At 42.2% G+C, this 22739-nt stretch overlaps 1 protein-coding gene across 1 annotated transcript in view; it reads right to left on the minus strand.

Moving 5' to 3' along the window:
* si:ch211-202p1.5 (uncharacterized protein LOC103909337 homolog) overlaps positions 1–22739 on the minus strand; it is a 39014-nt gene that overhangs the window by 11547 nt on the left and 4728 nt on the right. Inside the window, exon 2 of the mRNA XM_047387603.1 lies at positions 3804–3957. Within this exon, the coding sequence (XP_047243559.1) occupies positions 3804–3957 (154 nt within the window). The remainder of the gene's footprint in view (positions 1–3803; positions 3958–22739) is intronic.

Genomic DNA, 22739 nt, shown 5'->3' on the forward strand with positions numbered 1-22739 from the left:
CCATAATAGCCTTAAACTCTTGAGGTTTGAGGAAACACTACAAAAATTACCCTTCGTTAGGAAAGATGTGCTTCCTTATTAGCTCCACCGCAGCTAACTGCTCACTCATTGCTTGTGCATACTGAACTCAAATGCAGTTAATTGGCAGCGATTGTTAATGAAGATGTGTTTCTGCTTCCTATTTAAAATCAGGCAAATTAAAAAATACATCCACATGGACCCAACACTCTTATACTGATATTTTGGCTTCTTTAAGGTTAAACATGAGTCAGGTCTCCTAAAAAATCTAAATGTACATCTCTGGTCTGAATAAAACTTTCACAGGCAAAATTTATTACTGCAGTGTTTGAACTTTAAGGGAATGCAATACCTAAAATTTACAGCGTTATATTAGGACACAATGAACGGATCATTAAATTCCTGTTGACTCTGGAACATACAGCTGTCCAATCCAACCCAATGCCAAGAAAGAAAGACATCAGCAATGGCTTTAAAGATGAAACAGTTGCTGTGCATCAAAATGGAAAGACTTTTAAGGCCATTTCTAAACTATTAAACGTCCATTGTATTCTAGAGACAAAGATTATTTCCAAGTAGAAAACAGCAGGTTCATCCTGTAGTGGTTTTATAAAATAAACTTCAAGGTTGTCAACACCCAACTTCCATTGGGATGGGACATCAGTAAGCAAATATTAAGTTTTGGCCTCTAGAGTCTATTAAATGACTGTCATCACCGCAGTGTCTATGTGTGCAAAATGGTAATCGCAATGCAATATTTGGTATGCTTGGACTTTTCATGTACTATGCATTCAAGCTGCTTGCAGATAACATATTGCTTTAAAAAAAAAAATTGTTTAACTGTGTCCTGTCCAGCAGAGTAGCGCTCAGAATCGTGTCAAGTGCCAAGAAAAAGCCCAACAGATTTACTTTCACAAGTGGATCATTACAGCTAACACTTTAAAGCTCTGCTTGATATTTATAAAAGAAACTGCTTTCAGATTATTTCAATTGTTACGGACACGGAGACAGAAATGGAAAAATAAAAAATAAGAAGCGTGAAAGAGAGAAAGGGGGGGCAAAAAGGAAAAAGGGAGAGATGAAGAGAATACAAGATAACACCCTGCTTGCTTCTACACCTCCAGAAACATTTATATTAACAGCTTTTTGTTACCAAAAAGTGCACGGTACTTATCAATGCAAGATGTATTTAGTGGTAAATGCGCCTCAGTATAGAACACCTGAATCTAAACACCTGTGGGTCTCAGTGTGAGCACGCTTGTGCATACAAGGTTTCTCTGTAAAAATATGCAATAGTGAGTGTGAGGAGTCACAGACTGGCCCCCCTGGACCTGAGACAGATGCGGAGGAGAGATGAGCCATAGACATCCACAGGAACCCTAGGAGAACCACCGCTGGGACTACCGCAATCCCCCCACAGAAGAGCAGCGAAGAGTCCTAGGGGAACCACCCAGCAGCCACAGTGCAGAAGCACGAGGGTGCAGCTGCAACGAGCCCATGGGCTGGCAGCCGTCTACGCCCAAGCAGATCCAGCCATGAACCCAAAGACCCGAGACTCTGGGGCATATCATTCCACAAGCAGAGGCCTGACAGAGCCCAGGGGTGCAGGTCCCGGCAAGCAGCCACCGGGAGTGAGCCAGCACACACTAAAGCACCCAGCCCCGGATACCGAGAACTCACTCACATTCCCCATACATACTCTATACTCCCAGGTCCAGGTGCTGATACCCCATAGGGACAACCAGCCCCCGGACTCAGGAGGTGGTCCCCTTCCCCCAGGGGTGGAGACAGGCAGACCACCCCACCATGACCCCGCAGCCACACAAACACACCACCTCACCGCCACTGCAACGATAGCCCAGGGAGAAACATTATCCAGCTCAGCTCAGATGATCCAAATACCGATGACCCCAAATCCCCAAAGAAGAGGACACAATCCCCCCATCCCACATGCTCCAGCCCCTCAATGCCACCCTCCAGCCCACCGCCCTGTCCCCGGACACGACAGCCAGCAGAGCAGCACACCCCGCCCAAACATTCAGCCAGCGCCAGCAGCCCCACCCCGCCAGTTCATGAGAGAGAAACATGCACCAGCCGGGTAACCGGGCCGGACAGGGCAGGCCAACTGATCCAGGCCAAGCACAACCTGCCACCAGATAACATGTTTCACCAGTTAGATGTACTTTCATTATTCTGGATGGCCACACCTGACCAACATCTAAGCGACAGAAATGCTGAAACTCAGGGACAGCAGTCGGGTCATCAAGATGATGGAATAGATTTTTCAAAATGTGGCTTAACTAAAGTCAATGTTCTCATTGCAAATTTCAACAACAACATCAGAACCTGATGTTTTCTGAATATCATACTGTCCTTGCACACATATTGTAACAGCAGAGAATTAAAAGTCAGAAGGTGTTGAGGACAGGTTCTACTGGGTACTTCAGGAAAACAATTTAAACAAAACACGATTAAATCAAGGATTTCAGGCAAAACATTTGATTTCTAACTAACCTACAAGAGGCAACAGCATCAGCCTGTTAGCAACGATGTTGAAATTTACTCAAAGTAAGAACTGATATGTTGACAACAACACAGCTGGGAAATTTGGCATTCAACACGTCAATGTTGTTCTCAGTAATTGGTCTGTTGACTTGAAATTCTCAATAGATGTCGGTAACATCCCAACATAATCACACAGACAAATAAATTTAAAAAAATCCATAAATTATGTGCAAAAAAGTGGAAAGGACAGATATTCCACACACACAAAAAAAACAGATGCAAATAGGCTGAAAGCAGCTGAAACTAAAGCATTTAGTCCCTGGTTTAGTCCTCACTGGTGGCCTATAAAAAACTTTCTTATTACCACAGTATGACAAATGGAGCATCACATCATGGGTAAAAGCAAAGAGCCTTCCCAAGATCTTTGTAGCCATATTGTTTCAGAACATACTGCATTAGTTACACATGCATGTTCTGAATGTTGTGTCAAGCTCTGCCAGGGTGCATATCTGGTAGTTTCACCATAAACCAGCCATGTCCAGGTGCTGAAGAGTTCTGACAGAGGAGTAAAAAAACAATTAGACGAGTTGTCCCAGAGCCAAGGTCCACTCAGAAAGAACTTCAGCAGCAAAGAAGAAAAAACCTCTATTTCCTCTCTATACAAAACCGTAGCTTTGTCCTCCTGCTGCTGGATCTACCGGGTTAGCTCCGAGGCTCTACCGTCTGTCTGCTTGGTCCAAATGATGACAGGGTTCTACTGTTTTAACAGTAAATGCTTCGACTCAGCCTGCAGCTCCCATCCTCCCGTTTGCACTTTGGTGCTGTAAATCACCACCATTCCCTGACATTATTGTATTTATTTGTTCCCTTTTGATCTTATGATTTTAGGACAATGTGCAATACGCAGTGGGAGAAAGTGGATATAAGTGTGACTTATGTGATGAATATGGATTTTATAATTAAGCAGCAACCAATGTTTCTATCCAAGATAACTTTCCTTTGAACAATAAAGCTGAAGTAATCAGATCTAAATTCTGTGACCTTGTAGACAGAGACCATAAACAGTGATGATGAACTGTGTGTCCTGGAACTCAGAGACAGTTTTTCTTACTTTTGGACAGCAGCTGCTGTCTGCAAAGCCCTCCCATCCTCCCTCAGAAATCTACCAGCTACTGATTGTGTCTTATCTCTGCTATCCTTCATCATCCCGGCGCTCCAGCTCTTCATTACCGCAATAACAAACTCTTTAAATGTTTAATGTTCTTCTCCCAATCACTCACCTCGGGGTATTGACCCAGACGATGCCGATGTGACAGAAAAAAATACACTCCTTGTCTTTCTGATTCTCGCAGGAGCAGCGCTTTTCCCGCCGGTGGGCTGTGTGGGCGAGCTGCACAAGGGGGCCCTCCTCCGCCACAGGGCTCATTACGGATGCTGGAAAACCAAGAGGAAAGAGAGTGATTACATATGACTTATAAGCTATTCAGTTCAGCCATGTTCAAACTGGACAATCTTTGAGCTAAAACATTTAGATTTTGTTTTCATTGTAGCATTTACAGTGGTAGAAATTTTAATGCCAGCTCAGTTAGTGCCTGAAACTTTAAGCTTTATGAAATAAGTGACACAACTGAAACTATATGAAGACTGCGCACCACATCACTGTTTTCAGAAGGCTGAAAATTGAGTCAAACAACTGCTGTAGAGAACCCAGATCAATAAAAATCTAAATCCTGGGCACCAAAAGGCTCAGTGCTAAAGCAGGTGCACCTTCTGCAGAGACTACAGTCCTCGACGCAGCTGTCCCAGGTTCAAATCCCAGCCCCAGAGCATTTACTTTATGTCTTCCTCTTCTATCTGTACCCTTTTTGGTCCACCTACTAACAAGTAAAGGCCTATAATGACCCAAAACCTTAAAAAGACATACAACTGAAAGAAGGCACTCTGCTTAAAGAGGTGGAAATGTAACTTTTTGGCCCATATGCAAAACTCTGAATGTTGCAAAACTAACACCCTGAACACACCATTCCCACAGTGAAACACAGCAGTGGTAGCATCATGCTATGGGGAAGCTTTTCTTCAGCTGGTACAGGAAGAAACGCCTGGTACTGGCTTGTCAGAGGTGACGGGATGATGGGTGGAGCTAAATAAAGAGCAAACCTGGAAGAATACCTGTTAAACACGGTCAGGCTGCACGGTTGAGTCACACTCTGCACTCCCTGTGGGTGAAATCTTTTGCTGTACAAGAAAATGTCAGGGTGGGAGCTTGAATCGGTGGTGTGTGGTTGTTCAACGTGACAAACACACCAACCGCTGACCAAAGACGACCTACGGAAAATCTCAAGCAGTGTCTGAAAATTTTGGGGATAATCGTGCAGTGTGACTGCCACGGCAACTAATGCTGCAATCGATTTTCGTGCAGCCATGAGCGCCTCTTCCTCTGTCTCCTTTTCCTCCTCTTCTTTCTCTCCCTCTTTCACTATCCAGCTTTAATAATAATATTCACAACAAGCTGTACATTTATTAACGGACTGATATGTCAGTTGGATCTGTTTACAGCGATTGTGCTGCAGCAACAACTTGTGCCGTCTGGCATCTGCCATCAGCATTGTGACACTTATTTACTGTCATGTTGCACTCACACAGTGTGACCTGTTTAAGTCTGCTACAACTTTTGAAATTGCACAGTGTGTGTCAGGCTTTAGATGTTGGGGTAAGTGGAACCTCTGTCTCAGTGTCTGACCAGCATCCCTTTAGGCCAAATAGCTGCACGAAGGTTCAGTTTTCCTCTCACCTGACTAGAGGAGCATCCTAGACATGTTTACTGTGTCTCCTGCAGGACTTCTTAAAGTTTAGCCTCTTGCCACTCACATTATGTGACTAAAAGTTGTCCAATGGATAGATTTTCCCACCTGAGCCGTGGATCAGCTCCCCCAGAGTAAACATAGACGTCTTGGCTCTTTCAAGATTAATGATTTGTGCAGTAGTTGGAGGACATCTAAGGGCAACTGGTTTTTAGGGGTATCACAGATAAGGGGGCCAAAGAAAAGCACACTGTTAATTGTAAAAAATGCTGAAACCCTTGAACCATTTTCCTTCCACTTCACAATTATCCACTGCTTTGTGTTGGTCTTTCACATATAATGTTGATCTGTTAGTGTGTCTTCCATTGATCTTGAATGAAATACAATAAAGTTTATGGCTATAACGGGACAAAATGTGGAAACTTTAAGGGCCATGAATATTTTTGCAAGGATTTAAACTATGCTAACAGCGGCTTGAAAAACGCTAAAGGCTGAGATGTATTAAAAGAGATTTGATTCTGGAACAAACACATTCAGATGCGGCAGTCAGTTGGCTCAGCTCTCAGCGCAACAGAGCAAAAAATTATCAAACTGAACTTTAAAGACACAAAAACGTAACCTGGAAACAATCCTGTGTACCAAATATTTCTGGTTTCTGGCCTCATAGCTGACCTCAGACCACTAACACAACATGTAAAGCACTCTGAATTATCTTGTTGCTGAAATGTGCTGTGCAAATAAACTCTCCTTGTCTAACCTGCATACAGAGCTCAGCATGAACAAAAATACTCAGCGTCTACACCTGAACACACAGGCACATAAAGATATGCAGACATGAGCATGTTGAAACCAGCACCCAGGGCCAATAAAGCAGAGAAAGCCCACAGATAGGCTTTGATGTTGCTTACAGTGCACACGGGAATGTTTGGGCGTCTAAAGAGGGTTTAATACGACTTACACAGTGGCGCAAAATAACACCTCTCCTCACCATAAATGGTGTAGGTCTGGTCCTTACGCTGCTGTGTCCTGGAGAATCAAATAGTTGAGGTTGTTATTCATGTAAAGTTTCCAGGAAAGCTGTTATTTTCACCACTGATGTACAAAAACTCCTGGGATACTTCGGTCATTTTTAATACTTTGGGTTTTGGTTTTTTTGAGTAACATTTAAGGACCTCTCAACCACATCAAAACCGACCTCAATGAGTTTTAAAGCAAAGGTTATTATGTGTCTCATGTGAAGAGCCATGGAAACCTGTCCTGCAATATTAAAACTTTAAAGCTTTCAGGACATCTTGGACTGATAACATGTTCACATTTATCCAACATTTCTCCAGGAACTGCTTGAAAAAGTAAGTCCAGAACCCTAAAGGCCCTGACTCAATATTAAGTTCCTACAACCAAATGGGTGAAACCAGGACTGACTAAATCAGCACTATCTGTAGAGGAACATGGTCTTTCAAACCTGTAGGCACCACGATATTTCTTACCAAAGCAAGCTCTGTCTCGAGAAGCATTGTCCGCTTGCGGCCATTATATAAATTCATACGACTTTTGAGCCTTTGGTGTGGAAGGCTTTAAAAGGTGTTCATGCGCAGGTTATATGAGATCAAGGTGAAGAAATTCAAAATTTGTTCAACCATCAATATGACATTTATCCTGTATAATCCAGCTGAAAAACAAATCTGTTTGGGCTAAAAGGATAAGAAAATAGCAGCAGCCCGGTTGCCTAAATGTGCAGACCCTGAAACTAAAGCTTTGCTGAATGATGGTTTGATTAAATTTCATCAGCTTGCTACATCTGCACTGCATCGTTTCTCAGCTCTAACACAAACATGGGAGTCTCTTACTCCCACGTCTTCAGGTGAGCCCACATAGTTCAGATTTGGTTTGGGACTTTGACTAGGCCATTGCTAAACTTAAATTTTCATTTGTTCATTTGCATCTATGCATGGACTCACTGTGATGCTAAAAAATGTTTTACAGAAGGACCAGTAAGAAAGCTTTTTCAGAAGCTTGGACTCCTTTGGATCTTGTCTGGCTTCAGTAACATCTGTCAACACGGCAGCACCCAGCCTACCTACCTATCTATCTATCTATCTATCTATCTATCTATCTATCTATCTATCTATCTATCTATCTATCTATCTATCTATCTATCTATCTATCTATCTATCTATCTATCTATCTATCTATCTATCTATCTATCTATCTATCTATCTATCTATCTATCTATCTATCTATCTATCTATCTATCTATCTATCTATCTATCTATCTATCTATCTATCTATCTATCTATCTATCTATCTATCTATCTATCTATCTATCTATCTATCTATCTATCTATCTATCACAAGTCTGCAGGTAATGAAGGAATAACAAACTGTATAGCCGGGATTTAAACGGCAAACATCCACATCCAGCTGCCAACATGTCTGTTTAATGTTTTCATCAGTGTGAGTTTGTTTTCTGAACCAGAGCCAGAAGCTTACTCAAGAATACCTTTTCCATTTAGTCTATTTAATTATGATGATACACAGGATATTAATATAACTCTGCTTGTGAAAGAAAATATTAAAGACATTCCAGGAATGAACCACATGAACTGCAGAGGAGGCCTGAACATGTATAATTACAAGCTCTAGGTGTGAAGCTAACCTCCTGAACTCACTCTGGTTTCGAATTCCCTGATAAGCTTCCTGCTGGATTGAAAGTTGGAGTTGGGACTTTGTGGAAAAGTGACTTTCACAATGGTCACACTTTGGACACCGGAGTTCCGAGGAGATCACAATGATTGGAGATGGCTTTAAAGAACTGAAAGTCACAACCCTCCAAGTCAGCACCATCTCAACGTGAATGCAGGCCTGGCAGGTCTGAGGTCGTGTTGAAAGGCGATGTCACGCCTGTTATCCACGATCATCGTATATCTGAAAGCATACAGAGCACGCCCTCATTCAATTTCCTGCCTGTGGACAGGAAATTGACAGGTTTATTCATGGAAGGTTGAACAAGCAGCTCAGAGGGTTCAGTCCCAGAATTTGAGGTATTTTTGACCACTCTCACATTCTGGGTGAATTTATTAAACACATCGGCCATAAAAAGTATTCCATTTACTCTCATGAAAAAACATCCTTCATAATCAATGCGAAGGTATTGTATAACATTTAGTACTTTTTATTCTTCTGTTTCTGACATGATTTAAGGTTTAATGTTCCTCTTTTGGACCATCATGAATACTAACTTTATCAGAACGTGTCAGTCCATCTATGTGTGTCAGCCTGTATACGTATCATTCTGAAAAAATTATCACGCTTTAATGCCACCAGAGGAGTTATTTCCAACATTTCTGCCTACTGCTCTGGAATATTTGGACATTCTGGTCAAAGGTGCGCTCACCTTTGTTCACGCGGTGAAACGCCGGAAGAGAGGGAAACGGGCTGGGGTGCTGGTACGTCTTCGCCAGCGTGGACTACGAACACCGTTACCTGGAATATTTCTCTCTAACGTGCGCTCACTTCCCAACAAAATGGAGGAACTACAACTGTTGTTGGGGAAAAACAAGGACTTTTATTCATCGTCAGTTTTGTGCTTCACGGAGACGTGGTTGTGTGGATTAATACCGGACTCTGCGCTGCAGCTGGCAGGATTCCAGCTCTACAGAGCGGACAGAGACACGGAACTCTCCGGCAAAGCGAAAGGTGGAGGAATCTGTTTTTACCTCAACAGTGGTTGGTGCAACGACGTGACAGTGATTCAACAGCACTGTTCTCCAGACCTGGAATCCTTCATCATAAACTGTAAGCCTTTCTATTCCCCCCGTGAGTTCGCTTCGTTCATCCTGGTCGGTGTTTACATCCCGCCACAAGCTAACGTGCAGGTCGCACAGCGCATGCTCGCCGACCAGATACTGAGTGTGGAGCGGACCAACCCGGACTCCTTAGTAATCGTCGCTGGTGACTTTAACAAAGGTAATCTGACCCACGAACTTCCCAAATACAGACAGTTTTATAAAATGTCCGACAGAGAGGACAACATTCTGGATCACTGTTACACCACCATCAGAGACGCTTATCACGCCGTCCCACGTGCTGCACTGGGCCAATCCGACCACATCATGGTCCACCTGATTCCTGCATACAGGCAGAAACTAAAGCTCTGCAAACCTGTTGTGAGGACGACAAGGAAGTGGAGCAGTGAGGCTGTGGAGAATCTCCAGGCGTGTTTAGGCTGTACAGACTGGGATGTATTCAGGACTACTACCAACAGTCTGGACGAGTACACAGAGGCTGTGACTTCCTACATCAGCTTCTGTGAGGACAGCTGTGTACCATCATGCACCAGGGTGAGTTACAACAACGACAAACCCTGGTTCACAGCTAAACTCAGAAGGTTAAGGACTGGATAAGGAAGAGGCCTTCAGGAGTGGGGACAAAGACATATACAGAGAGGTGAAGTACAAGTTTGGCAAGGCAGTGAAAGAGGCCAAACGACTGTACTCTGAGAAGCTCCAAAACCAGTTCTCAGCCAACGACTCTGCGTCTGTCTGGAAAGGGCTCAAGCAAATCACCAACTACAAGCCGAAAGCCCCCACTCCATCAACGACCGACGCCTCGCCAACGACCTGAACGAGTTCTACTGCCGCTTTGAAAGACAAAGGGACAGTCCTGCAACCATCTCCCACGACGCCCCCCCAACAGCTGCAGCCACAATCCACCACCCCCACCTCCCCAACCTCAAGAGGGGCCTTGGCACCTCCAACCCCCACCAGCCCCCTACCCACGCCGAGGACGGCTCTTCCATCCAGGAGAGGGACGTCAACAAACTCTTCAGGAGACAGAACCCCCGGAAAGCTGCTGGTCCGGATTCTGTCTCACCAGCCAGCCTGAAGCACTGCGCTGATCAGCTGTCTCCAGTCTTCACAGACATTTTTAACACCTCACTGGAGACATGTCATGTGCCAGCCTGCTTCAAGTCCTCCACCATCGTCCCTGTTCCCAAGAAGCCAAGGACCACAGGGCTTAATGACTTCAGACCCGTCGCCCTGACCTCTGTGGTGATGAAGTCCTTTGAGCGCCTTGTGCTCTCACACCTAAAAGACATCACCGACCCCCTCCTGGACCCCCTGCAGTTTGCCTACAGAGCCAACAGGTCTGTAGATGATGCAGTCAACCTAGCCCTTCACTTCATCCTCCGGCACCTGGACTCCACAGGAACCTATGCCAGGATCCTGTTTGTGGATTTCAGCTCTGCCTTCAACACCATCGTCCCAGCTCTGCTCCAGGAGAAGCTCTCCCAGCTGAGTGTGCCCGACTCCACCTGCAGGTGGATCACTGACTTCCTGTCTGACAGGAAGCAGCGCGTGAGGCTGGGGAAGCACGTCTCTGACTCCTGACCATCAGCCCCGGTTCCCCCCAAGGCTGTGTTCTCTCTCCTCTGCTCTTCTCCCTGTACACCAACAGCTGCACCTCCAGTCACCAGTCTGTCAAGCTTCTGAAGTTTGCGGACGACACCACCCTGATCGGACTCATCTCTGATGGTGACGAGTCCGCGTATAGATGGGAGGTGACCATCTGTTGGACTGGTGCAGCCAGAACAGCCTTGAGCTCAACGCTCTAAAGACAGTGGAGATGGTTGTGAACTTCAGGCAGAACCCAGCCCCACCTGCCCCCATCACCCTCTGTGACTCCACAATTGACACTGTGGAATCTTTCCGCTTCCTGGGAACCATCATCTCCCAGGATCTCAAGTGGGAGCCAAACATCAGCTCCCTCATCAAGAAAGCCCAGCAGAGGATGTTCTTCCTGCGGCAGCTGAAGAAATTCAACCTGCCAAAGACTATGATGGTGCACTTCTACACAGCCATCATTGAGTCCATCCTCACCTCCTCCATCACCATCTGGTACGCCGCTGCTACAGCCAAGGATAAGGGCAGGCTGCAGCGTGTCATTCGGTCTGCTGAGAAGGTGATTGGCTGCAGTCTACTGTCGCTCCAGGAACTGTACACCTCCAGGACCCTGAAGCGGGCAGGGAAGATTCTGGCCTGATCCCTCCCACCCCGGTCACAGACTCTTTGAGACTCTCCCCTCTGGCAGGAGGCTGCGGTCCATCCGGACCAAAACCTCACGCCACAAGAACAGTTTTTTCCCATCTGCCACCAGCCTGGTTAACAAAGCCCGGAAACCACCCTGACATTCCCCCTTTCCCCCACACCCCCCCCTTTTTTTGCTGACAGGACACCTGTAACCTGTAACTCTATGCGTTACATTAACGCTCAGCTTGGACTCCTGCTTACTTGCACTGCTTTACTTGCACAATGATCACCTGCACTGTTGTATTGCTCTGGCATCTTATACTGCTCTATATTTACTCTCACTCACTTAAAACTGTGCACTTATATTTATATTATATTGTAGATATGTTTGTACTGTTTAATTTGTACTGTATTGCACCGACTACGCCAAAACAAATTCCTTGTATGTCCAAAAACGTACTTGGCAATAAAGCTTTTCTGATTCTGATTCTGATTCTGATTCTGATTCTGATTAACCAGACATCGATCATGGTTTAATGGTTATTTCTTTACAGTTTTCTCTCCTTTAATGTTACATCTTGGTATAATAACCGTTCATTTAAACATCGAAACAAGCTAAATCAGGTGAGCAATAAGGCCAAGATTATAAGATTATAGATATTAAACAGCTTTCACTCCAGAAATGATGTGATTGATCCATGCATAAGAAAGCCACTCAGATCTATAAACACTCCTCTAATCCTTTACATGTAGTGTTTCAGTTGTTGCCATCTGGCAGAAGACTTAAAGTATTTCTAGCATGAAAAACTACTTTAAGAAATGTCTTATTGCTTCAGCTGTAACATTTTAAAACAAGAAAACGCTGAAATTATACAGAATTATGTCTATATTGTCATCAAACTTACTGAAACAATACAATATTCCTTTACTGTCAGAACAAGCCTGAGGTTTGTCATAGGACAGAATGTTAAACTCCGAGCGTGATATCAAAGTGTCGATTTGTACCCTTTAAAATATTCAAAAAATGTTTGGATTTTAGCTACTTTCCTGTCTTGTTTTTGCTCTGCATGTACAATTTATATATCAAAACGCAGGTATTTGTTGTCTACTTTCACCCAATGTGCCTTGCATTGCTTTAGGACGTGCAGATCTCTGTCCAATCAGCCCAGAGTCCACAAATATCTTCTCAACAGCAAAACATCCGTGTGTCCATCGGCTTCCTCTTATCTGAGATTGGGTCAAGAGGCAACAGGTTCAGTATTGAAATCCAGACATGCGTCCTAAATTGAACTCTCTAGCTCCTCCTGGTGACTCCTAATGCATACCCAGGTTGAAAAAGATACAGAGCCTCTCTGATTAGTTCTGGTTCTGCCTCAGGGTTTTTTTCCCAGTGGGAAGGGAAATCCGAGGAGGTCTTTAGGGGGCATGCCAATCTGATACCCAAAACTAGCTCAACTGTGTCTTTGATTCATCTCTGCTCTGAGCTCCCTCATGGAGGTCCTTACCTTTTCCCTAAAGGCAGCCCAGCCACCCCACAGAGGACGTTTGTTTTAGCTGCTTGTATCCAGGATCCCATCCCTGCAACTTTGATCCGTGACCAATGGTGGGGGTTGGAACATAGACAGACCAGTAAATCTAAAACAGAACTTTCAGCTCAGCTTCTTCCTCTTTGCCACACAAGACCAGAGTAACACCATCATTACTGCAGGTGAAGTTTGGATCCATTAATCCACCTGCCATGCTGGTCACCAGTGGTGAATGAGACACTCACCTCCCACCCAGAGGGAGCATTTCCTTTTCAGGTTCAGAACCATTGCCCCAGACTGATCTCAGCCCCGCCTCACATTTAGTTGTAAACTGATCTAGTCCATGCTGAAGGTCAAGGCTTGAAGATGGAAGCAGAACCAATTCAACTTCAAAATGCAAAGATGGGCCATAAAAGACAACACATATTGGCGGTATTTGACATATTTTGAAAAGTACACCTCTGCTGGGTGTCAGCCAATAATCCAAAGGTGTGGCACTCATCGATCCATTTCAAACCAGTTCTGCTCAGAAGCCTAAACACTTCTGATAAAACTTCCCTCAGCTAAAGTCCAATAATCTGTCCAGTTCCTGCATACACCAGCACATCAAACACAATGCGTTCTGACCATGACCCTCATGTTGAGTGTCCCCTTCAGGTTCCCAAACCCGATTCCACAAAAAATTTACCAAAACCAGAGAAATCAAACAAAAGAAAACTGATGTAGGAATAAACTGGACCAGTTTCTTTGGAGGCAATAGAACTAATTTCAGTTGGAAAACATATGCCATACGTACGGCACAGTTGATGTTGCGCTATTTAGTACCCTGAAACTGAAAGCCCTGAATGCAGGGGAGAAAATCAGACATTAAGATAGTATAGAGGGAAAAGTGTCAGAAAATCACACAAAAACAGACATGTAAATGTCAGAAAACAAAGTTTGAAATAAAAAAGAGAAAAAACTTAAATGACCGATAGGTTTTCATCGTCATTTCATCCCCGCCAACATACAGTGCCTTGCGAAAGTATTCGGCCCCCTTGAACTTTTCAACCTCTTGCCACATTTCAGGCTTCAAACATAAAGATATAAAATTCTAATTTTTTGTGAAGAATCAACAACAAGTGGGACACAATCGTGAAGTGGAATGAAATTTATTGGATGTGTCAAACTTTTTTAACAAATAAAAAACTGAAAGTGGGGTGTTCAATATTATTCAGCCTCTTTACTTTCAGTGCAGCAAACTCACTCCAGAAGTTCAGTGAGGATCTCTGAATGATCCACTGTTGTCCCAAATGACTGATGATGATAAATAGAATCCACCTGTGTGTAATCAAGTCTCTGTATAAATGCACCTGCTCTGTGATAGTCTCAGGGTTCTGTTCAAAGCGCAGAGAGCATCATGAAGACCAAGGAACACACCAGGCAGGTCCAAGATACTGTTGTGGAGAAGTTTAAAGCCGGATTTGGATACAAAAAGATTTCCCAAGCTTTAAACATCTCAAGGAGCACTGTGCAAGCAATCATATTGAAATGGAAGGAGTATCAGACCACTGCAAATCTACCAAGACCCGGCCGTCCCTCCAAATTTTTATCTCGAACAAGGAGAAGACTGATCAGAGATGCAGCCAAGAGGCCCATGATCACTCTGGATGAACTGCAGAGATCTACAACTGAGGTGGGAGAGTCTGTCCATAGGACAACAATCAGTCGTACACTGCACAAATCTGGCCTTTACGGAAGACTGGCAAGAAGAAAGCCATTTCTCAAAGATATCCATAAAAAGTCTCGTTTAAAGTTTGCCACAAGCCACCTGGGAGACACACCAAACATATGGAAGAAGGTGCTCTGGTCAGATGAAACCAAAATCAAACTGTTTGGCCACAATGCAAAACAATATGTTTGGCGTAAAAGCAACACAGCTCATCACCCTGAACACACCATCCCCACTGTCAAACATGGTGGTGGCAGCATCATGGTTTGGGCCTGCTTTTCGTCAGCAGGGACAGGGAAGATGGTCAAAATGGATGAGAAGATGGATGGGGCCAAATACAGGACCATTCTGTAAGAAAACCTGTTGGAGTCTGCAAGAGACCTGAGACTGGGACGGAGATTTATCTTCCAACAAGACAATGATCCAAAACATAAAGCCAAATCTACAATGGAATGGTTCACAAATAAACGTATCCAGTTGTTGGAATGGCCTAGTCAAAGTCCAGACCTGAATCCAATCGAGAATCTGTGGAAAGAGCTGAAGACTGCTGTTCATGAACGCTCTCCATCCAACCTCACTGAGCTGCAGCTGTTTTGCAAGGAAGAATGGGCAAGAATTTCAGTCTCTTGATGTGAAAACTGATAGAGACAAACCCCAAGAGACTTGCAGCTGTAATTGCAGCAAAGGGTGGAGCTACAAAGTATTAACACAAGGGGGCTGAATAATATTGCACGCCCCACTTTTCAGTTTTTTATTTGTTATAAAAGTTTGACACATCCAATAAATTTCATTCCACTTCACGATTGTGTCCCACTTGTTGTTGATTCTTCACAAAAAATTTGAATTTTATATCTTTATGTTTGAAGCCTGAAATGTGACAAGAGGTTGAAAAGTTCAAGGGGGCTGAATACTTTCACAAGGCACTGTAATTCAGTCTTGTGAAAGACAAACAATCATGCCTGTCTCGTTTCTGCAACCTGCTGCCCTGCCGGCACTGAATCATATCACGTTAGTAGGTGGTCCTTCTGTGTGGTTTAGGATGGATTGACATAATGTTCATGTGAGAAGATCTCTGAATGAGGCCTGCATGATTAGAACTGAACACATTCTCAGTCATGCTTGAAATCACCTGACTGCAGAGTTGAAGCTGCTCACCCATGATGCTTTCTTGTCAGATCTAAAAAACTGGAAGCCTGTTGAACCACTAGTCACTAACTTTCTGAGGGGAAGCTAATGTCAAACTCAGTGAAGTAAAAAATAACTCAGAAAGGCCACAAAGGTGTGCTTCAGGGTTCCTGTTCAAGTTGACTTTCAGTTTGTTCTGTGCACCTGGAAGGACGACCTTCTGCAACCAGCAGACCAAACTCTGTGGCATAAAAGCAATTCGGATAAACAAGTAAATCAATCAGCAGTTTCACAGTTAGTGTGGTTAAAGTTTCAAAGGTCTGAGCAGCTCAGAGAACGTTTCCTCACCATGGTCAGAGGTTAGGTTTGGGCAGAATAACAGTTAGGATGAAATAATCTGAACATTTTCATTCTATAATGTTTGGTTTTGTTTGTGTGAAACTCGGCTATCTTAGTGCTAGCAGGCTATCTGCAGCACACGTGCCCTGTTTGTGTTCTTTGTATGTTTTAAGTTAAGTCAAACTTTACTTGAAGCGTGATTTTAAACACAGAATATTGATCATAACGCGCCGTCCGCACTTATGCATTTTAACCCTTTTATTAACCCTGGTATTTTAAAGGTATGTGTTGATTCTGGTGCTAAGCTATTAGCTTCTTTTGTTAGCTCAACGCTAACCGGTAAGAACACGTGCTAGCTACTAAAGAGTATTTAACAGAAAGGTTGTTAGTTTTCAAGCTAGTAAATAATGTGTCCCTAACATCAGTTTACTAAATTTGATAACTAAGTAAACACCATTAAGCCCCATTTCTCCAGAAAGATTTGGCTCTTTCCAAAATATTCCCTTAATAATATTTCTTCAAATATTATTTCAATAAATGAAGGCAGCTAATTAGACACCGTTGAGAATTAGTCATCCAGAAGGTTAGTTTTATTCAGCAGATCATTATTTAAAACATTATTTTATTAAAATAATATTTTATCTGATCTTGCATTGTGAGTGGTTGACTAAACGTTTGCTGATTATTGCTTAAGTTAGTCTTGGAACCAACTTAACTTCACTTCCAGATTCTTCAAGATAATCCTTGGTTCTCAAACATAAACATTGCATGGTAATGTTGCATCACTCTTTTTGGTCATGATTTCTAATCATCTTTAATCAACTTGTTTATATTGTACATAGTCCATTAGTCTTCATTATTCTTTAATTCTGCTTGGTAGTTTAGTTGGATTGTTTTAGCAAAGTAAAGAGTTTGTTGATTGAAATATGTTTGACTTTGAGTTGACTTATTTTTGTTAATAAATTCTTGTATTTTAAGAAATTGTGTGAATTCATTCCATATATGTGCAGAGTTTATGCTGTTCAATAATGTCAGAGCTCATCTCACACCTTTCTATTTTGTCCAAATAACATCACCTTACTGGGCTGGTATTCACAGGATAACCCTTAACAGACCGGAATATTATTTGATAAAATATAAAAATATTAATATTAAATATTAAACAATATTCTCAGATTAATAATCACAACACTGAAAAAGATGTGAAAACAATAGAACCAACAACATTTACCAGGATGTTCACGACCTGTTGCCAGAGGAAGGCTAACCATATGCAACCATTTACTGATTCAATGTTCGCTTTGAGTCAATTTAAAATTTAAATCCTAAAATGGTTCAGAATCGCTTGTTTGTGACATTCCAGCTTCAGTTCTAATAATTCTGACTAATATTATTCATGTCTGCTGCCACATCTGTAACAATACCACCATTTTCCTTTCTGTGTGCAAGTCAAAACATAAACTTGGATGCGAGCTGGTGTCCTGTCTGAGTCAGCGAACGTGACATCAGACTTCATGCTGAAAGCTGGTAGTTTACAGTCTTTCTGCTCCAGGCCATGAGTCATGCTTTATGGATGTAAACACAACTTTTTTCCATTCTACAACTTGAGATTTTCTTCTCTTCCCCCTGGCAGCTGTTCATTCCCCTGAACGGCCATCAGCAGAGTCTCTGCTTCCTCTTCTATAATTTCCTTCAGTGTTTTGGGGTCTTCATGCACCTGGTTCCATAAATCCTTATGCTTTGTGTAAGAACTCATGCAAATGTGTCTGTGTTGGTTCACGTGCATGTCTGCAGAATAAGAGCCAAATTCCAAGTTGGAGGTCTGGATAATGGAAATATGGAAAAATAAATATACTTTTTCCACCTCCAATGTGACAAACCAACTGAAAAGCAATCAACTCTAACAGCTTGAAAACAATAAAAATATAAAAAGCTACAATAACTTGGTTTAAATTTAAATCCTAATATGTCATTTTCTTAAAGTAAATCTTAGTTGAATGTCTTTTAATTCAGGTTTAGTAGTCTTCTTTGATTGAAGAAGACTATCAGCATCCCACATCCTGACTTGGCAATATTTGTCCTCTCCACCTGCAGAACCAGTCCAAATCTCTTTCATTCTGAGATCATTGTGTCCACAAAATCTCAGATTTTCTGTCAGCTTCTGGTGAAGTCATACTTTTGTCATGATGTAGGGTTGTTTGGTTTTTGGTTTCGGGGTTTTTCCTTATGTTTTTCACTGTTCAAGTTTTGAATCATGTTTCTGTTAATTTACCTGGTCATGCTTTAGTTTTGTCGTCTTGTTCATGTTTTGTCAAGTTTGGTTTTTCAGATCTGGTTATGCTTTTGCTTCATGTTTTTCTAGTTTGTTTATTAGAGTCTCTGTTTTTGCCGCAGCCACGTTTTGTTCTGTTAATTAAGTTTATTCGGCTCACCTGTCCAAGTTAATCTGTCCCCTTGCTCCACCTGGTTTTCACGCTATATATTCACACCTGGTCATTGCGGAAACATCTTTCACTCTCATGCTCATGTCTTGTTTTCATGCTCATGTCTTGTTTTTTGATCATGTCTTGTTTTCATGCTCATGTCTTGTTTTCATGCTCATGTCTTGTTTTCATGATCATGTCTTGTTTTCATGATCTTGTCTTGTTTTCATGCTCATGTCTTGTTTTCATGCTCATGTCTTGTTTTCATGCTCATGTCTTGTTTTTTGATCATGTCTTGTTTTCATGCTCATGTCTTGTTTTCATGCTCATGTCTTGTTTTTTGATCATGTCTTGTTTTCATGCTCATGTCTTGTTTTCATGCTCATGTCTTGTTTTTTGATCATGTCTTGTTTTCATGCTCATGTCTTGTTTTCATGCTCATGTCTTGTTTTCATGCTCATGTCTTGTTTTTTGATCATGTCTTGTTTTCATGCTCATGTCTTGTTTTCATGATCATGTCTTGTTTTCATGCTCATGTCTTGTTTTTTGATCATGTCTTGTTTTCATGCTCATGTCTTGTTTTCATGATCATGTCTTGTTTTCATGATCTTGTCTTGTTTTCATGCTCATGTCTTGTTTTCATGCTCATGTCTTGTTTTCATGCTCATGTCTTGTTTTTTGATCATGTCTTGTTTTCATGCTCATGTCTTGTTTTCATGCTCATGTCTTGTTTTTTGATCATGTCTTGTTTTCATGCTCATGTCTTGTTTTTTTGATCATGTCTTGTTTTCATGCTCATGTCTTGTTTTCATGCTCATGTCTTGTTTTCATGCTCATGTCTTGTTTTTTGATCATGTCTTGTTTTCATGCTCATGTCTTGTTTTCATGCTCATGTCTTGTTTTCATGATCATGTCTTGTTTTCATGCTCATGTCTTGTTTTTTGATCATGTCTTGTTTTCATGCTCATGTCTTGTTTTCATGCTCATGTCTTGTTTTCATGCTCATGTCTTGTTTTTTGATCATGTCTTGTTTTCATGCTCATGTCTTGTTTTCATGCTCATGTCTTGTTTTTTGATCATGTCTTGTTTTCATGCTCATGTCTTGTTTTCATGCTCATGTCTTGTTTTCATGATCATGTCTTGTTTTTTGATCATGCCATGCCTGTCTTGCTTGCCCGTTTGTTTTGTTCCTGCCTCCTGTAGTGAGTGAGTTTTTTTGTTATTAAACCTTTTTTCACTTACCATAACGCTGCCTGCTCGTCTGCATTCTGAGGTCCAATTCCAAGTAAACCGTGACAACTTTAGACTGTTCTGATGTATACTTGGAATCACTGTGATGCTGTTGTATTTAATCCCTCTTCATCTTCACCCTTAAAACAAAAACCTGAAGGTTTTGGGCCAGAACTGACTGCTGTTTGGAACTGTTCATCATTCCATGTAGTAGCTTGACAAGAAAACCCAGTTCTGATTGAAGAAAGGTGAAATCACAGCATGATACTACCACTACCTGTTATGAGTTGTGTTTTTTGACCAAAATGCAGAGAAGAGCTCAGGAGCAGAAAGATACACTATCATGACACCACCAGTGTTTAGTGCTGTTGGTTCTGCCAGTCATTGCTTTGATATTTGTGGTCCAAAGGTTTCAGCTTTGTTCTTTCAGACTCTAAAAGATTCTCCTACAAGGTATTGGGAGGTTTTAACCAGATCTGAATGATTCTGAAATAATGCCAGATTGCGACTCTGCTGCTCAATCAAGATATATGAAGGATAAACTAGAATTGTCACATGCAGAACATGACTGATCTTTGGCAAAAGTTCTTGCAGCTTCTGCAGCATTGTTGTAGATTCTTGGCAGCCTCCTTGGGTCCAGTTTCCTGATGCCTGAAGGTGCCACATTCATCAACCAATTACACAACAAAAGCAAAAGACCCAGTGAAGATACTGGTTGAAGCTGGTAAGAAAAATGAGTCCTGTATCGCGATGGGCTGAAAGAACACCCGGAGAGGAAGAAGCCATTGCACATTTTGACATAAAACTAAAATTAAAGTGTGTGGCCTGACCTTCGTTACACTTGGAGGAAAAAGGAGGAAGCTCACAAGTCTGAGAAAACCATCCAACCTGTGAAGTACCGGGTTGGCACCATCATGCTGTGGTGGTGTTGTGCTGCAGCGGAGTTGGGTTCATTTCCAAACAAAGATGGGAAGGAACAATATGTGGAGCTACTGAAGCAACATCTAAAGACATCGACAGGGAGAGGAGAGCTTAACACGTTTTTTAGATCTGCTGTTATTCTGTTGCCTGTTATTAAAAACTCTCCTGGGCTCCACAGGAGTTCAACAATATTCAGTGATATATACAAGTGGATCAGCTACTGATCCATGTTTGGGCTGGCAGGAACCAAAATCCTCCCACAGTCCAGAAGATTGGTAGCATCTCAGAGCTTTCTTGGTGCTTATCCGTGTGAATAAATGTATTGAACAAAACTCACGGCCATAAAGTGGTTTTGTGTTTGCAGTAGAAAAACAACAGAGCGGAGTTTGACCTGTGCAAACTCAGGTTTCTTTGGACGTAATAAACGATGCTGAGGCCAACAGGACAGCCAAGCTAAACTCCTTCCTGGAACACTGAAGCCTAAACGTCCCCAGCATGAACAAGAACAAGTACTGGAATGATCCTGCAGCACAGAGGGGATAAGGAGCGCCGTCCGCTCCAACAGCAACAGTACCTGGTGAGCTAATAGAGGGCAGTCAACCACCAAGAGACCTGCTGCAGAGAGACATCCAGAGCTAAAGCAAAGAGCATCCAGAATCACCCTGGAGAACAATGTTCTGCTGCAAGTCCAAAAGCTCTCAACAAAACCTGCTCAAAGACTTTCCACTGATGGAGCTCTTCTGCTGTTAAACTCCCACCATCAGTCAGTGAAGCACCCTGTTTCCCTCCTCTGTGGGCTTAAAAGATAAGACAAATGGGGAATCTGATCACCAACAGCTAACATCAGCTAATTACAGAGTTTAACAGTGGACTGTTGTCAGAATAACTCCTCTGCTGACACTAAGATGACATGCTGAAAGTCTGTGTTCTGGGAAAAAATGCTATAAGATTAACCTGCAAAGATAAGACCTGCTGCTTTCTGTTTTACTTGTCATAAATCACAATTAAACAAATATTTCCCTCATAAATACAGGCCCAGTATTTCTTTACCTACAAACAAATGAAGATAAAACGGACCGACGGTGAACAACTGGGTTTTAGTTGGAAAAACACAGTTTTTAACCAACTTCAGCACCTGCTGTCATTTTTTGGAACAGAACAAGAACTGATGTGATGGAGCCAGGTGTTGATATAGGTTATCCACCAAGGTCTGCACCCAGAAGGAATGGATGAGTTCGGATGTAATTTGGTCCAACTGCAGACTGGGGATAAAGTAATACAGGTGGATCTCAGAAAGTTCAAATATTATTGAAAAGTGTATTTATTTCAGTAACTGAACTCAAAAACTCATTTGTAGTTTTAATGTACAAAAACATTTATGTCTGTTAATTTTAAAAATTAGAGCTCATGATAACCCAGAATTCAGCTTTCTTAAAACTTTGAAAATTACATAAAACCAATAAAAATTATTCTTTATAGCAAAATATTTTGTTACGGCTTACGCAATCATGGGGAAGACTGCTGACCCATCAGCTGTCCTTATGGAGGCTGTCTGTCACTGACACCCTCCATAAGGAGAGTACGCCACGAAAGGTTCTGAAGAAGTTGACTGTTCACAAAGTACTGTATCCAAGCATCTCCTCCCCAACAACAATGCAGACGAGCTGCTCACGATTAAAGCAACTTGAGTTTCCTCAGCAGAACCACAGGCTGATCGGCTTCATACCACGGCGCATTCATGCAGTAATTTTTGCAAACAGAGCCCAGAAGCAGTACCGAGTACCGATACTGTAGAACATGAACATTCTTTGTCGTAGATTTCTTTATAACAAATTATTATTATTTATTGGTCTGAGGAAATATTCTAATTTTCTGAGCCAGAATCATCAAACTAATTAAAATGTTATTGTATAAAAACTTCAGCATCAAAATGCGAGTTTAGTCCAACTTTCAGTGAGCTGTTTGAACGTTGAATGGTGTTTCTTCTGTAAAGTGTGATGAAACTATTAGCTGTTTCCATGATTTTGATCCAGAGTCTCAGGTAAAATACCTATTAGCTACTTTTTCTGCTGCTTTGACTTTGCAGCCAGATTTTCTTTTAATCTTTTACA

Source organism: Girardinichthys multiradiatus, chromosome 15 (genome assembly GCF_021462225.1).
Source record: "Girardinichthys multiradiatus isolate DD_20200921_A chromosome 15, DD_fGirMul_XY1, whole genome shotgun sequence".
In the NCBI taxonomy this organism is placed as follows: Eukaryota; Metazoa; Chordata; class Actinopteri; order Cyprinodontiformes; family Goodeidae; genus Girardinichthys; species Girardinichthys multiradiatus.